The sequence below is a fragment of the Centrocercus urophasianus genome, unplaced genomic scaffold (assembly GCF_019232065.1).
Source record: "Centrocercus urophasianus isolate 14NV4802_14NV808 unplaced genomic scaffold, USGS_Curo_1.0 seq_18, whole genome shotgun sequence".
Lineage (NCBI taxonomy): Eukaryota > Metazoa > Chordata > Aves > Galliformes > Phasianidae > Centrocercus > Centrocercus urophasianus.
In genome coordinates this window covers 27,186,727-27,203,094 of record NW_024884733.1, presented here as the reverse complement: position 1 = coordinate 27,203,094, position 16,368 = coordinate 27,186,727, and the positions used below count along the sequence as shown (strand labels likewise).

The 16,368-nt window shown below is 40.3% G+C and overlaps 1 protein-coding gene across 3 annotated transcripts in view; it reads right to left on the bottom strand.

Moving 5' to 3' along the window:
- Positions 1-1,712: 1,712 nt before the first annotated feature.
- The window catches only part of ALG6 (ALG6 alpha-1,3-glucosyltransferase), a 20,615-nt gene continuing 5,959 nt past the window's right edge, over positions 1,713-16,368 (bottom strand). For all 3 annotated transcript variants that reach the window (XM_042819021.1, XM_042819020.1, XM_042819019.1), the window contains 12 exons: positions 13,966-14,055; positions 13,011-13,099; positions 10,971-11,053; positions 10,230-10,294; positions 7,773-7,958; positions 7,135-7,270; positions 5,016-5,101; positions 4,333-4,417; positions 3,166-3,236; positions 2,774-2,842; positions 2,432-2,630; positions 1,713-2,165 (listed from right to left, as the gene is read on the bottom strand). In XM_042819021.1, the coding sequence (XP_042674955.1) occupies positions 1,968-2,165; positions 2,432-2,630; positions 2,774-2,842; positions 3,166-3,236; positions 4,333-4,417; positions 5,016-5,101; positions 7,135-7,270; positions 7,773-7,958; positions 10,230-10,294; positions 10,971-11,053; positions 13,011-13,099; positions 13,966-14,055 (1,357 nt within the window). In that variant the 3' untranslated portion in view covers positions 1,713-1,967. The remainder of the gene's footprint in view (positions 2,166-2,431; positions 2,631-2,773; positions 2,843-3,165; positions 3,237-4,332; positions 4,418-5,015; positions 5,102-7,134; positions 7,271-7,772; positions 7,959-10,229; positions 10,295-10,970; positions 11,054-13,010; positions 13,100-13,965; positions 14,056-16,368) is intronic.

Genomic DNA, 16,368 nt, shown 5'->3' with positions numbered 1-16,368 from the left:
TGACCTCTCCCTGTACCAGGCTTCTGCCTTTCCGAAACAGCTGGCTCTGTTAAGAACCATTTCCAGTTCCACACAAGGTGGATCGGATGACTCTCACTTTATCACCCCTGGAGGCCATCTCAAGGACAAAGAAAAAAGATACACGCAAAACTAATGTTTTTATACGGGTGGGAAGGACCCTGCCCCGATCTCGTGACGAACACAAGAGAACAGGCTCGTCAGAACGTGAAGTTGTTCTGCTTCCATCTTCATCTGCTGTTTCACACTTGATTTCAGTGGAAGCAGGTCTTCAAAGCTCCTGAAGCTTCAGCAGTCTCTCAGCACGCTGTGCTGTGGGAATGCTGCGTGCTTTAGCTCTGCAGACAAAGATTCCTATGTATGCATCCCAATACACATCGGTGCTCGCTCAGCCTACGTGTTCTAAAAGAAAGAAGGGATTGTGGCAGAGATCTGGTGTGCCATGCTGGGAGACACTCCTTCAGAAAAATGCTAAATGCTTGTGAAAACATGTCAGTTTCGTTGCTTTCCAGCAAACTATTACTGCACAGGTAAAGAAAGAAGATAAGCTGCACTGCCCCCCTCTAAGTTATAATTACTGTACAGGAATGCCTTTTGTCTTAGCTACCCTGGGTCAAATGTTGGCTGAGATTATTTTTTCCACAACAAATAAAGCTGGAAAAACTGAAGAAATAGTCAGCTTGGAGACACTTCATTGACAGTGTTCATAACTCACACAGTTGGAAGCACACGGAACAGCTGATTCACACACACAGAACTGATGCTGCAGAGGGAGCTCCAGAATGTGCTACTGACAGTTGGGTATGTGCAGAGAGCAGGGAAGTCAGGCAGCAGTCTTTAAACAAGGGTGAGCAGTGCTAAAGCAATGCTGACAGAGAGGTCTGGCTATGAAACTTATGCTAACTAGAAGAACATTCATTTCTGCTATAAGCTAACAGCTCTGTTAACATCAAAACACCTGTGGGTTTGGGGTTGTTTTGTTTGTTTTAAAGATGAGGTCAGACAGAAGCTTTGTTAACTGTGATGAGAGCAAGAGAACTATGATTTAGCATCTCCACCTCTGCTCTCCCCTTTCCTCTGCCACAAGATTACAGAGAACCAACTTAAATACTTTCCTGGGAGAAGAAAAAGCATGGAAGCCAGTAGCTTGGCTCCAAGGAGGAACCAACCAGTAAACAGCGTGTCAGTAAGGAAACACAGCTGACAGCAGGGCCTACGGGAATGGCAGGCAGTGTTATCTTAGGGGGATGTCTGAAATAATCACTGACCCTTTGCCAGCAGTTGAAAGGAATGTTCCTTTAGTACAGGTAAACTTTTCCACCAGACTGCTCAAACCTCAAGCATTACCACCACCGCGCTTGTTTTCTTTTGCTTTAAACACCTGCTGTCAGATGAAAGAAGAAAAAGTCATGGAGAAGCAGTCGTTCTGCTCAGACTGCAGCAGCAGGAGCCCCCCACGCTGACGCACAGCTTCAAGCAGCAGCCTGGATGACCTGCAGCACTGCATGGGAGAACGACGCGTGCATCGACAGGCTGCACAAGGCAGTTGCTGTAAAACAATCCAGCAGCACAACTTGCAGTTACCAGTCAGCAATTACCACTCACCCACACTGTTTCGACTTACTTGTGCTTTCTATGCTGGGAACCACGTGAACGCCAACAGAACAGTTTGCTTTGCTGATACAGCCGGGATATTTTAACGTTCAAAATTTGGTCCTTTATTAGGCAACGACAAGTATTACAATTCTGAAGAAAACACATCAACTTTCACTTCCAGGTATTCCTTTAGAACGGTCTTTGATCACTTCATAGCTACATGTGTAACATGTTTCCCAATTTTCATTAGCTTACAGGAATTGTATGATATCATAAACAAGTTCACCTGCAATGTCAGACACTGCTCACTAAAACCACTGTCCTTTCACAGCTCAGTCCACAATCTTCACAGGTTAACTGACTTTCTTCTGATTCCTACTATTTTTTGAGTCCCAGAGTATGATTACATTAAAATACACCAAAAAGAATAAAAAATGTAAGCAAGAAATACTGGACACTGACACAGGGAATAAATCCGGGAACCTCTGTGGAGGATGCATGGCAGCACTCATCACAGACAGGACGCCCATCAGGGTTACAGACAGAAGGAACTGTAAGACACAATGATGTGTTAGCTAGTGTTGATTTAACACCTCACATCAACAAGCTGTTCCTTCCATTACTTGGGTGCTCTGTATCCTTCTATCTACACACAGATGACACCACAGGAAAAAAAAATAACTTAGCATACCTCTACCCCGACACAACACGGCGTTCCCTGCACTTCATTCAGGTGTGAACATAACGTGGCTTCGTGCAAATATTTCAGTGCCACGAAGAGCTTTAAGTGAGGGCTGTAGGAATTCAAGTTACTCACCAGATTCTTGACAATCTTGGGAAAGGGCTTCAACCAAGAGACACAGCCCCGCAGGGACAGGGAGAACGGCTTCAGCTGCAGGTCCTTTGCTGAGGTCTTCTCAAATATTGCAAAGGAAGCCACACAGGCTGACAGGAAGGCCAGCGTTGTCACAGCGTAGGCCAACAGCAGGCCGTCTTTCAGAAGAAGAGGCAGCATACTGTTAGGAGACCATGAGCACAGAGGTGAGTGCACACTGAGCTACCTTACACTAAGTGCAAAGAAAGAGCAGAAAAGAACACACCAGTGCTTAATAGGATCAGGAAAGAACACTTTTAAAATGACGTGAAGTGTCTGACTCACCTGAAAGTTGATACAAGCAGAAACCACGTGGCCATAAAAGGGATTTCATTGATGATTAAGCAGACTGGTCTGAAAAAATAGAAAAGAGACACACAGACACAGACGTGCTGAGCGAGGAAGGCCCATGGGCAGGCAGGAAGCCCTGCTTCCCTGCTCCTCCAAGCCTCTCACAGAACGTTCAGCCCAGCACAAACACCTGCAGCAGGACTCAGGTACTGAGCTTACAGCAGGAAAGACCAGCACAGCTGCATTGATATATTCTCATTTACAAGTTACTCAGAACAGCAAGTGTGTATTTAACATCAGCTACATTTATAGGTGAGAAAGCAGCATGCAGTAAGTAATAAGATGAGGAAGACCAGAATGAATATACAGAAAAATAATTTACTTACACCGACACGAGGAGAATAGATTTTTCATGTACTTGAAAGGAGAACAGGAAAAATGACAACGCACAACTAACCTGAGAAAAGGAAACCAGACACATTAACATTTGTGACTGCAGCACAAAGCACTGCCTTAGGTTCTCTGCTGCCATAGACTTTGTATGGATGTATGAGTTAAGTGAGCTGATTTTTCTAACTAAGTGCTACATTTACTCCAGTGCAATTTGCAAGTACACAAAGCTGCTTCTGTAACCACCTACACCTACAGAAAACCCACCCCAAAGCACTGTTACAAGGCTTACCCAGAATTATTCAGAAAACACTTTGTGCAAAGCAGCCCCATTCACTGAGAGCCACTGACAGGCCTCCCCAACATGTGAACACATTGCTACACATCCTCAGTCACAGCAGCAACAGCCCAGCTTGTGAACATCACTCGTGCACAGCATCCTCAACAGCCAGTACCCCAAACTGTTTTCAATGTGTTGGGTTTTTTTGCAGCCAAATAGAAACACGCTGGAAGATACACAGCAATGCTCAGGAAGGCTACATGTTGGCTTTAGGCAATGTTGCAATGAACTCTCAAACAGCACTTACGTAAAATTAGAAATGGAAAACTACCTTACTACTCGAGCATCAGCTCCATAACATCTTGATTTCAAGGCAATATGATTTCGTACTTAAGTGACAGCAACATAAATGACAGCTGATCAATTCAAAGATATGAGGAGACTGAAACGCAAACATTTGGGAAAACAGCCTAATTTTCTTTTCAAGCTACTGATGAGCTTACAATGCTCACTGTGATTCTTCTCATAGCACTTTGCAGCCAATGCATTAAAAAAACAAAAACAAGCACAAGAAAGGAAAAAATTCAACTCCGTAAGAATCTCTGTTGTGTAGCGGCTCCTCAGAAGTAGATAATAAAAATACAACACTAAGCTTCCCAAAAACTGAAGCTAAGATTTTAAGTCTGGATGCAAAAGACCAGTGAGACCCTGCTGGCCACCCCTGACAGCAATATGCTTTTAAAACCACCTTTTCAGCAGAACCAGCACAGCACTGAATGGCACACAGTGCTGCACGTGTGGCAGCTCTAAGTAGAATGGTTGGTCACAGAGCAGCAGCCAGGGGCAGACCCACAACAAGGAGCAATTAAAAACATGCACTTACCAGTGCTAATTTAAATCCTCGTAGGGATGGCTGGACAGTCAGCTTGATACAAGTAGGAAGCAGGCTCAGGAACGTCACAGCAAAACTAAGGGATTTTGCAAGAAAATTGGTTTGAATATACGAGCAACTACTTCAGTTGTACCACGTAACCACTTCTGAAATCTCTGTGCACCTTAGGAATTTAACAGCAATCTTCAGAAATTAAAAAAATAATAATAATAATCACTCAGGGAAACAACTACAGATGGAGAGCAGTGAGTGGTTCTCACTGGTAGAAGTGTTTTTGAAAAAGGAATAGTTTCCATGAGGATTTCAGCTGCTCCTAATCAAACTCAAACCGTTTGCTTCTCTGGAAAAGAATTCCAACGTCGGAGTATTTTATATATATTTATATAATGACAACATTAAAACTTGTAATTATTGTTTGAAGAGGAAAGCACGCAGATTTTAATTCAATCCTAGCCAACCAAGTAGCTAAAGATCACTGTACAAAAAAGCAGGAAGTTCTGTAGCCATTCTCCTAACAGTACTTGGGGAAACATTTATCACTGGGAAGAAAAACACAAAGAAAGTATTTTTTCAAGATTTTAAACCCCATTTCTTATAATGCATTGAAAAAATTACTGATTTTGCTAAAAGCACCATAGATGAAATGCACCTTAAGCACTTCAGCTAAGTATTACCTGAGCTTGAGCTGCGCCTGAGGTGATATTACATTCTTTATCTTTATAAGGACACTTAGGCTGCACCAAATGTTGGCTACTTTATCCTGGGGAAGAGAAGCAAACAAACAAGCAGGCAATTAGTCACCAACTGCACCACTAAAGCTTCTGGCAGAGACAGAAAGAGGGTTGGGAGAAAGGGGGACTTTTTGTGTTTTTTTAAACCACGAATACTGCCAAAACACACTTGTGAATATGTATCATAATCTGATGTAACTCCAATGATTCTCATTTTCAGTCAAATACAGAGTTTCAAAAAGCCCAGCTGAACAATGTTGTAATGCAAAATAGTTCTCCAGCACGAGAGCCTACGACTGAAGTCACAGATCACACATCTCATGAGAATAAGGCTCAAAACCACCTGTCCCTAGAAAAACTCTGATGAAACAATGGGTGTATGAAACCTTTCCCAAATGTGAAGAGATTCTGTGCACTGTCACATTTCATTACATACCTGAATGTATTTCGCTGTGCTTACTGCTTGCTAGCAATGACAGAGTTAACCACTAATAAATCAAGAAGTCTAAAGACATTAGCAGTTGTGCTAGGATCACTTTCAAAATTAAATTTGTAACTACAGCTATCATGCTCATGAAACTCATCCCTAAACAGCTGCTTGAAACACAGCTGTGTAGACATAACAGCAAGAGAGCTACCAGCACCAACAACTGAGCCACCTTCCTCATATGCTCACCAGCAATACAGAGTATGTGCTTCAAATCCACTGAGGATTACAAGTGAACAGAGGGTTTGGCAGCACCAGCACACACACTTCTTAATAGCCAATCTGATTTTACAACCATCAGCATTTGTTACTGCTTCTGTAAATGGGAACCAATTCAAAGAACCTGTTACATGCAGCCCAGTATAAATTTACTGCACATTGCTTACGTGGACAATTTCTCATTTCATCTAGATTAGCATCCAGCAGGTCAGTCCCCTCATCAACTCACAAAATATCTGGGCTAATATTAGACTAAAATCCCAAAGCTTTTTCAGACTCACTGGTTATTGTCACTTACAAACATTATTTTTAAACTCTGAACTGCATAAAAACGAATAGTTTTGGTCACCACACTATTAATAAATTTCAGGTAATTCCCAAGGAATAGGGCCGTTGTTTTTCAGGGGATTGAGGAGGTCTTTTGTGCACTTGTTTATTAAACAGCAACGCGAAACCACAGCATATACTCTGAGAATGCTGTCACCTCAATAAAACACTGCCTGCAGTACAGTAGCTTCAGATTCTCAAGAAAAAAAAAAAGACAGTTGAGCTATGATTTATATCTAAAGAAGATTAAAAGAAAATTCGAGATGAGCCCAATGTGCTTTTGCTTAAATCCCTGCAACGTCAAAAGAAATAAAATTCAGAGCTTCATTTCCTGGGTTCAACTTGAAGTTGAGAACTGGCTTCTGCAAACAGGACAGTGAGTTTTGTGCCATGTTAAGCAAAGCACCGACAGCACCCTGTTAGTTTGGGAAGGAGCACCACTTCTGTACCAGTGATACTCCTGTAAACAAGTCTTGCTTGACTGGATTAAGGCTGCAGCACTCAGCACTGCGCAGTATGCAAGTGTGAACAGCCTGGGGAAAGGAAAAGAACAGATCCACGACTTCTGGGGAACAAATTGAGGAAACCTGCACTAAAAGTACGAGTGAGGTTAAAAAGGAACATCTACACTGCACTCAGATTAGTTGGTTTTTGTTTTTAAATCCTGTCAAAAAAAGCTGAGCAGAATCAAAGAGACTGAATCTGTTAACATTTAAGGTTATATCTTCTGACACTGTCAATTACTATGGAATCCATCTCAGTGGAAAAATGTGTGGATTGAAGTATGAGTTTGATGATGGGATAAGTGTTGTCTACTCGTATAATATCCTGGAAGATGCCAGCTGAGCTGGGGTTAAATACTGGATTAAATAACTGGCAAGAAATGACTGCTGAAGAAGCCATCTCAAATTACGAGTTCTGTGGTGTGTCTCCCACATGAAATCCCTAAAGGTCACGATGAAGGTTTCTCAAGGGATCTAAGAATACAGAACATTTGCAGCAGGGTGGGGGAGAAGAAAACATGCATGCCTCAAACAAGCCTCGGTCAATGGGAAAGAGTCTTCTGAGTACTTGCATGATTTGTTCCACATCAGTACAGAATGGGAGCCAGCAGACAGCAAAGGAAACCACCACTGTCCCTGCTAATTTAATTAACAACAGTAACCTGCAATAAAGAGAAAAGTTTGCATCAGAGACGATAAAGACAGCTGCTGGTAACAAAAGTCAGTTCTTTCTTTATAAGTTAAGTCTTTTTTTAAAAAGAGAACTGAAGGTAACCAGCCTGAACAAGAAGAGGCACCAGTACCACAGGAAAAGCTCATCATCCCCAGATTAGCAAGAACAACTCCATGAGAAGCGGAGAGCTACTGCTGTCCATCTAATCTGGTTGTCCATCGGGTTGCCCATCATAGCCCACATTTAATCTAGCAGACAGAAGGCAGAGTCCTGAGGAGACACAGCTGAAGAGATTTTGCTCTCTTTACGTGGAAATACTTCATGTAGATTTCAACAAGAAACGCTTGTTTTGCGGGAGAGGAACACATTAGGACAGGGTATCTTCCACTAGAAATCAATTCAGCAATGAGAACATAAAGAGAATCATATTCTCAGTGCCAGGCTGCCTGAGTGTATTCTTAAGCAAAATCAAATGCTTTAAAGCCACTTACCCCTTTCCTTTCAGTCCCTTCTTGAAACATTTTCCAAGCAAATAGCAAAAAAAAGGCAGAGAATGGTAGAGTTCCATTTGCTTATAATTTAAGGCCAAGCAAAATGCTACCGACCCCAGAAGGTCCCAGTCATAAGACAAGCAGAGCACACCCCACAAGGCAAATCCAAGGCTCACTGAGTTGTATATGTTTTTTTTTATGTTAAGGACAAGATGCACATCTCAGTACTGGAAATTAGTAATGAGTGCCCTGAGGGACAAGTGTAAAATTACATGCAAAGTAAGTTGCCCCTGGTTTTCAAAACCACATTGTCAGTTGTGGCTATTTTCATCAGAGAAATACTTCTATTTAAAGCCTTAAAAAAAAAAAAATACTTCTAAGACTTAACTCAAGAATTACAAGGGCAAAAATGAGAACAAATCTTGCATTAAGTTAATTATACAAGTAACACATTATCAGTCAACCAAGCTTTGAGCTGAACTAGTAGCAAAACGCAGTGAGATCCATCAGAATAAATGTTTCTTCTATGGAATTTCCATAATTAAAGCTTTCACGAGCCTCACCTCTCACAAATATACTTAAAGAACATTCAAGTGTTGGTATCTACATTGTGTATCCTTTACCTCCAGGACTGCTGTGCGTATGTGAGAGACAATATTACATGCACAATGCACCCTCATCCACCAGGAGATCCCTTAGTGGCTAAAACTGTACAAACCATGAATAAGAGTAGCTAAAAGCAGAGACATCCCTTGGATTTTGAAAACAGGTTCCCAAACTCAGCTGAAGGCTGAAAGTTAGTTACAATTAAATACAACAGAAGACAAAGCTTTGTCTCCTACCCTTACTCTCACACCACGGCAGAAACTATCAGATATGCTCGTGTTCTCTATCCTGTTTTCTCCTTGTCAATAGAAGTAGCTATAACAACGCATTCAGATAATCTCAATTGTTTTCAACCCACTCAAATTTCCCATCCAAAATCACCACAAATATTTGAGATCTCATCAATTTCACACTGACAAATTGTTAAACCGACAGCTGTGATCTTTAAGGGATGTGCAGCAGCAGTTAAGGTTAAGTAAACCTATTGACTTCCTGGGAGCTGGTGACAAATAGTAAAGTTATTCACAGTCATTGGGCTGGAAGAGACCACAGGAGACCGTGCAGTACATCACTCTGCTCTACCTATGCCATTACTGATGTCACACATCTTTTCTTAAGGAACTTTGTGCTGCAGATTCCACAGCTTCTACTGACAACCTATTCCAGCACATTAGTGTGATTAAGGTTTGAGATATTTATGTATGTATTTGCAAACCAAATATTCCCTAGGTTAGCCTACGGACATTACTGCTTATTACACCATACACCACAAGAGACACGCACACACACACACACACAAAAATCCTGCCAAGCAGATTGTCTTCCTTTTTGTATCTCTCTTACACATCAGAACTAAACCCTGGGCCTTCTACTGTTCTACCAGCTCCTCTCATCTAAGATGAGCTGCATTCATCCTATTCCTGGCTGTACATGATGCCTGTTTAAAGGTGATCTACACCTTTAGGTCAGGTCAACAACAGAATATCAGAATTCCTGAACTGTAACTCAAATATCTAATAGTAATATGATTTTTCTTTTTCCTTTCAAGAGCTTCTTTCTGAGATGCTTTGCCATCCAAGCCCAAAATGTATTTTTCTTGGAAGAGAAATCCAAATTAGTAAATTTGTTTAGCAGATGCTGAGATTTCATCCCTTAAAATACTTCAGTGCCCACATTTATCACCTGCAGGACTGTGTCCCTCCGTGAGCTGCCACTGAGCAGCACAGCCTGGAACAGCCAGCTAACAACATTTACTTGCTGATGGGCAAAGCAGGCATAAGAACAGAAACATTAAGACCCACCTGTGGGGGTGTCTACCACCAACACTGACTAATTAGCTCCGCTAATGAGGTCCAGTGACACAGCTCAGATGCCTAACTCCCAAATGGCTAAGCATTATGCAACGTGCATCCAGTCCTGAGTAACTGCAAGGACAAGATGGAATGGCACGTCTTAGAGAAACGAGCATTTGACACCACTGTGCTTGACGTGCTCTTCTGCTCTCAAAAAGATCTCAGGCGATTCCTTTTCCAAACAAATCACAGCAGCACAAGCCATCCTTCTTTTCAGTCATACTGCCATTGACACTTTCAGCAATAAAGTGACTGACAGAAATACAAGCTTGAGGCACAGAAAGAACATTATTTGTGTTTGGATTGATTTGTCCCAATGGCAACTCTTCATCTCCAATACATCCCAGACGTATGGTTTGCTCTCCAGTTCTGCTTTGTGGTAGGCAGAGGCCCCTCACATGAAATCATCTGCCTCCCTCCCAGCAAAAGACAATTACTGAAAGAACAGCATTACTTCATAAATGCAAACTCCTTTCACTTCACTGCAAAAAAAGGATACTGGAAGTGTCCGTGGTCAACAAGAATGAGGCCTGGATAAAGAAGTATGCAGAGAGCACTGGAAACCTGAACAGAAGGATCAAAAAAGTAAAGAAAATAAGCTTAAGAATTAGACATAAAGAACTTATACTACAACTCCAATAGATAAATTTGCCCCTCCATGGTGCATCCTAGATGTAGGAATCTTTCTCTCCAATTAATCTTCTGTCAGCAATATTTTTAGGAATAAAAATGGATACAGAATTTCCATAAACAAGAGAACACTGAACTGAACGAAGCCCAGCCTGCTCTTTGCCAACCAGCTCAGAAATCCCCCACTCCCATCTTAAGCCTCAAAACCACTCCAAAAACAGGAAGACTTTTTATTCCAGAAGAATATTGGTTCTGCCACAAGCAAGGTACAAGGCACAGCAGTCCAAACATCACAGCTCAAATCTTGTTTCCACCAATCAAGCAGTACATTCAGAAAGAAATACAATTCAGTAGTTCATGGCTACTAAACTTCAGTAGCAATAACAAGATGCACTGAAGACTTTAAAATAATTGCAGTAAAATAAATTAATGGCTTTTTTTCTTCACTGAAAAGTTGCTAATATGAGCTATACAGATTGTCATTGGTTTTATGTGAATTGACACCAGTGCTCTAGACATTAACTAACTCTCACCCTGTTCAATTTCTATCATTTTGACACCAGGGCTTCTATTTTTTTGTCTTTTAATTACACAAATATCAGATACTTGCCTTCTTCTTGGTAGATGTTTCCTTCAAGGAACAGCAATATAAAATAACAGCAGGAATATAAATTAGCAGATCAGCAACAAACACTGAAAAATAAAGATGAAATTCACATTAGAATCCTCCCCCACAACTCATCTTAACACAATTTATATTGCCTATCTTCATCTGGGTTGTGAATATTTTACTGCTTGGCTTTAACCTTCTGATGTTCCACGTCTTGTTTGCATCCCGTGTAAAAACTCAGAGTGCTGGAGTCAGATCTGTTGACTACCTTTGGATGTGGGCTTTTGTATCTTAATGTGAAAACTCCACATTAGTCACTCAAGTCACCTGAAGCTCAAGAGGCAGGCATTACAGTTTCAGCTGAATATGCTTTTCCATTGTCTTACATTGTATTGCAGTATGTTGTTGTTTCAAGGATGGCTCAAATTTGGCAGTCACACTGCATCTAAATATTTTACATAAGACAGTGCAAAAATATAGGCAAGTAAACATTACAATACTCAACAGTTCTTCATTAGAATAAACAGAGTCATTACACTTTAAAGGACAAAAAGAAACTGGTCTAGATAATGTTCCTAACACTAACATTTCTGATGCCCAAAGGCTGCTGCTTCCATGTGTTCAGCTGTCCTGACTTCTGGCACAGCCTCAGTCAATAACGGGGCACACTGCAGTTCCTCACATGCCGAAATGAGAGAAGGCATTCTTAATTCTCAAAAGAAATCGACTACAACGAGATCCAATGAAGCTTTTTTTTTTTTTGGTCAGAATATATAGTTCAAAGCCATAAATGTATGTAACAAGCTTTAGATTATAAAAAAAAAACCCTCCAACTTATTTTTGTGTTAGCTACTACGGATGTGGCCAAACAGACTAAATTAGTGCCTTGGTTTTCATAATCTGCCTACAGCAAGTAGTTGTAAGAGGGCCAGCGAGACAAGAACCAGCAGGTTCATCTGCCCAGGATTACCTCAAAACCAGCAGCTGAATTCTTCTGGATTGTTGCCTTAAAAGCTTAAGCTTACATTATTTCTATAAGCAGATTTCAGAAAGTGTGCAATTATTCCAAGGGGAAAAACACACTTTGCTTTTTTTCATCACAGGCTTTAGAAGAAAATGTTTATAAAGGCATCAGTTATTCAGTATAATAATAATAATAATTATTCTGTAGATTTAAGCCACAATTAAACAAATATACCCAAGGCATTAGCAAAACAAATACGCTGACACTTAATATAAAGGTGTAACAGGAACAGCTGACACTGAATGTTCTGAAGTATTTTAATGCATTATTTTAATGGCTGTTGTTTAAGAAGTGTTTAATCAGTACTCCTGGATCTATCAGTGGTTCATCAAGTGAGTTGATTCCAGAATTAATACAGACCATTTCAAGGATAATTAAGTTTTAGAGATTTTTTTGTTTCAATTCAATCGATTATTAGAGACCAGACTGAGAGGCTCATGAAGTACAGAAAAGTTATTGATGAACAGCAAGTTCTGCCACTGTAATCAGAAAGCATTTTCTGCAACAGTATGGTACCTGAAGCAAAGGACAGGTTTAAAATGCTAGGAAAAAGTAACAAGGTAATTTGGCATCTGGTGCTCTGAGAACAAAAGCCCACTGGATGCACTGTTGTCCTTTTGAAAGGACGATTAATTCAGTTACTTACATTCTTTTTCTACCCTTATCTCTGTCAGAGCAGTTTGAAAGAATCAAATGGTCAGAAAAGTGACTGCATGGAGGTGACATCCAGTACAGAAGTACTAAAATACACTTCTGCTTTTTATTAACACAAATTTATTTCCAGGAAGTAGCAACCATTAAAAAAAAAAAAAAAAAAGTGGTATCTTTAAAACATCAAATACCTCCCACTGCCAGGTAAGGCATAAAAGCTCACAATAAAGACCTTTCAGCAAAGCCACCCAAGTCGAAGAGCTGAGCAACTGGTGAAAACAGATGTATGAAATTAAGCATGCTAAATTAATAAGCCAGACCAAACTGTGAGCATCCTACAACCAAAGGAAATATCATTTTCCTACCTGTTGTACGCATAAATAACTTATGTGACTGACTCTCATAGCCCCGAGATGCGTGGAGAGCAATCCAATCAGGATTTATTAACTTTGCACTGTAAAACAAAGTACAGACACATCAAAACGGAGACAGTTCTCATTTCCCTTTACACTCCTTTCTGTAATAAAGATGACACGCACAGGAGCATATTCCAAGTATTAAGATGAATGAGAAGAAATATTTCAAAAAGCAATAGTGATCAATGAAAGGTTTTTGTCACCACTAGATCTGCTTATGCTATAGAATTCAGCTATTAAAAAGAAAGGGAATGCACTATTTATTAGGACAAGCTAACTACCTTCAGTCTAGTTCCACTGACTTTTAAAAAAACAATTGTAAATACCTTCCATGCTTAAGTATTAAATATAAACCATTTACAGTTCACATAGATGCCCCACATAACTGTGCCTGTGCACTTTAACCTACATTCTTATTCCATAAGTCCCATTCCAATGGCAGTAAAGCTCTTGTGGAAAAAGTATTCCAACAACAGAATTCTATTTACATGATATCCAGTCATCAAATATCACCCAGGCTCTCAATACAAGAGAGGTTTCCCATGCAATGCACTCAAATCCTACAACTTTTTTTCTATACATCACTGATCCAACAACAGCTTCCAGGGAGAGACTAAAATTCAAGTCGTATCAAAATCTGATGAAAGTTCAGGGCCTGGCAAAATAACAAAACCCTTTGGCTCCTCTCACAATAATTAAGAGACAAAAATAGCAGCATTGGCCTCAAGCAACAGGGATCCCCATTTTATTTATTTCCCTGGCTTTAAAGTAGCAAACAATGCTTTCCATCTCATCAGTCTGGTAGCTCTCAGCTCCTGTTCTCACTCCTCAGGGAGGAGAGAAAAGAGGGAAATTGGTGTTTTGCATTCTCCACTGTAGGAAATACTTGAAATAATGAACTTACACATAAGCACACAGGAAGCTGTGATAGGCAGTAAGAGGTGGATAATCAAGGCCCCAGTACAGCAAGTTGTTATCACTTGTATTGAAGTACCTAAGGAAAAAAAACTCCACATACATAAATAAATACATGCACATGGATAAAAAGAATCATAGAATCACTCAGCTAAGGATCTACATTTCCAGCTTTGCTTTTGCTCAAGGAAAAGACTGAACATTACACCAATTTTTTTTTTTTTTTTTTTAACTTTTTTAATTTTTTTTTTTTTTAATCAATGTACTCAAAATTCACAGATGTTGCTGACTTCTTTTAGCTGCTTTACACACAAAAAAATCTGAAGCAACAAAACAAAAGCCATTCAAAATGCACTCATTTGTGTTTGCAAAACAGAAGACCTGAAAATCAACCAAACTACTCTTGGAGCTTCCTTACCTGAAGAGGAAAAAAAATCCTTCACATGAGTTGCATTTGATAAGAATCCAGAGATTTAAGACAAAGCCTGCACAAAATCAGTATCTGCAGTTGTAAATATTTATGTGGAAGGTTTTGCAGATCCTCATCTCCATCTACAAACACAACCTATACGTCTCATGTATGTTGATTATCCCAGAAGACAGCAGTCAATTTGCCAAAAAGGAAATAGGAGCAATGCAATTAAACGGAGATTTCAAAAGAACGGAAATTTACTAATTGTTTTTCTTATAATAGTCCCAGATTCCCCCTTTTTCTTCCTGGACTTGGATGGCACATTTAATAAGCAACAATCAATTCTGAACAGTTGAAATTTACCTGCCACTCCTGCACTTGTGTGACTTACAAAGCTGAGAACTGCTTCTGCTCAACATACCAACACTGTGAAAAAGCCTCTCTGGAAGTGATGCTGCTGGAAAACAACTCAGCAGAAATAAAAAAGGCAATATCAAGCTGTATCATAGGTAAAGGCCAGCACAGACATGGAAGAAAGTATGGCACACCACGTTTAGTGAGGCAATTCCATCAGCATGAATGTAGGAGCCAGGAGGCAAGGAAAGTTTTAGAAAGCAAACCAAGTGAAGGCAGTAATGCCTCCTGAACAGCCAACAGGTCACGAATCTCAAGCAGTTGTGTCAGCCTAACCACTTCACCTGCTCCTACCTCGGAGGAAAACTCAGGAGGAAGACATGAGAGACACAAAGAAAAAGGATTTTCCTGTTTGTAATTCCCTCATGCCAGCGTTTCTATGGAAGGCTGACAGCAGCTAGAATTAAGTCACCTCCAAATGAGAAACAGGGCATTATCCAAGAAAAACAGACATTACAAACATGAGGCATCAGATCCTTCATGCCTTACAGCAAGAAAGACTTACTAGTCTATTCTAACTACCAAGGCGCAAGCTCTTGCATTTTCCAGTTTCCCCTTTCCAACTCAAGTTTTTTGACATTTATTATTCTAAATGATGTTTCTTGAATTCCTTATGAGCTGTCTGAAATATCTTATGAACTCATGATAAGTCATATTTCTTCGAGCTGCATCTCTGGTTCTTATTTTACCATTCAACATTGCTCACACCAAAGCAGCTCTGATTCTTCACACAGATTTGAGCAGCCTGCCACTTGGTGGAAAGCTTTCCAGTTAAGTCGCATGCTGGTTTTGTGATTTTACCTTCTGCAAACTCATAGCTCCAACAGAAACCCAGTAACACTTAGCAAAAACCAAACAAAAAACCCTTCACAGATTCAATTAGCAGTATAAGACATTTTAATAAGAAAGGATGCTTTTTACATAGCTGTTAATACATAACAAGAAGATCTAAAGGTACAAAGCTACTTAAATTCTTACTCTGGCATTTAAGAAAAATGTTTTTTGAATCATTGGAAACACGCACGGAATATGCAGCTATGTTACCCATGCAGGTCTGTGCAATGGTAATAATGACAAATTCTGTGGGGAAAAAAAGATCAGGAGATCTAAAAATCTGATAGGACTGCATTCTCATAAGAGAACTGCTCTATTTACTTAAATAAATGTACACAACATGCTTGCTGAACAGAGAGCTTTTCTAAATACTAAGCAAATAATACTAGAAGCGATTCAAATCTCAGCCTCAAATCTGAACGTTTATTTTCTCCGTGTACCAGAGCAGCGTCTCTTGGTACGTTCATTTCTGTAATACAGGAGGGGAAAGAAAGCTCTGCTTTCTTCTGCAAAGCAATCCCTCGCGTGTCAGCTGAAATGTCCTTTCCAAACTCCCAAGACAAAGTACCACTTCACTGCACATTTCTGTTTCCAAAGCAGCCCCAATCTGAAAAACTTCTGTCCTAAATAAAACAAAGACCCAATACAACAAGATGGCGATGCCCAAGCGGCAGCCCATGGGCTAAACCCAGCCTGCAACCCAGCCTGCAACCCAGCCTGCAACCCAGCCTG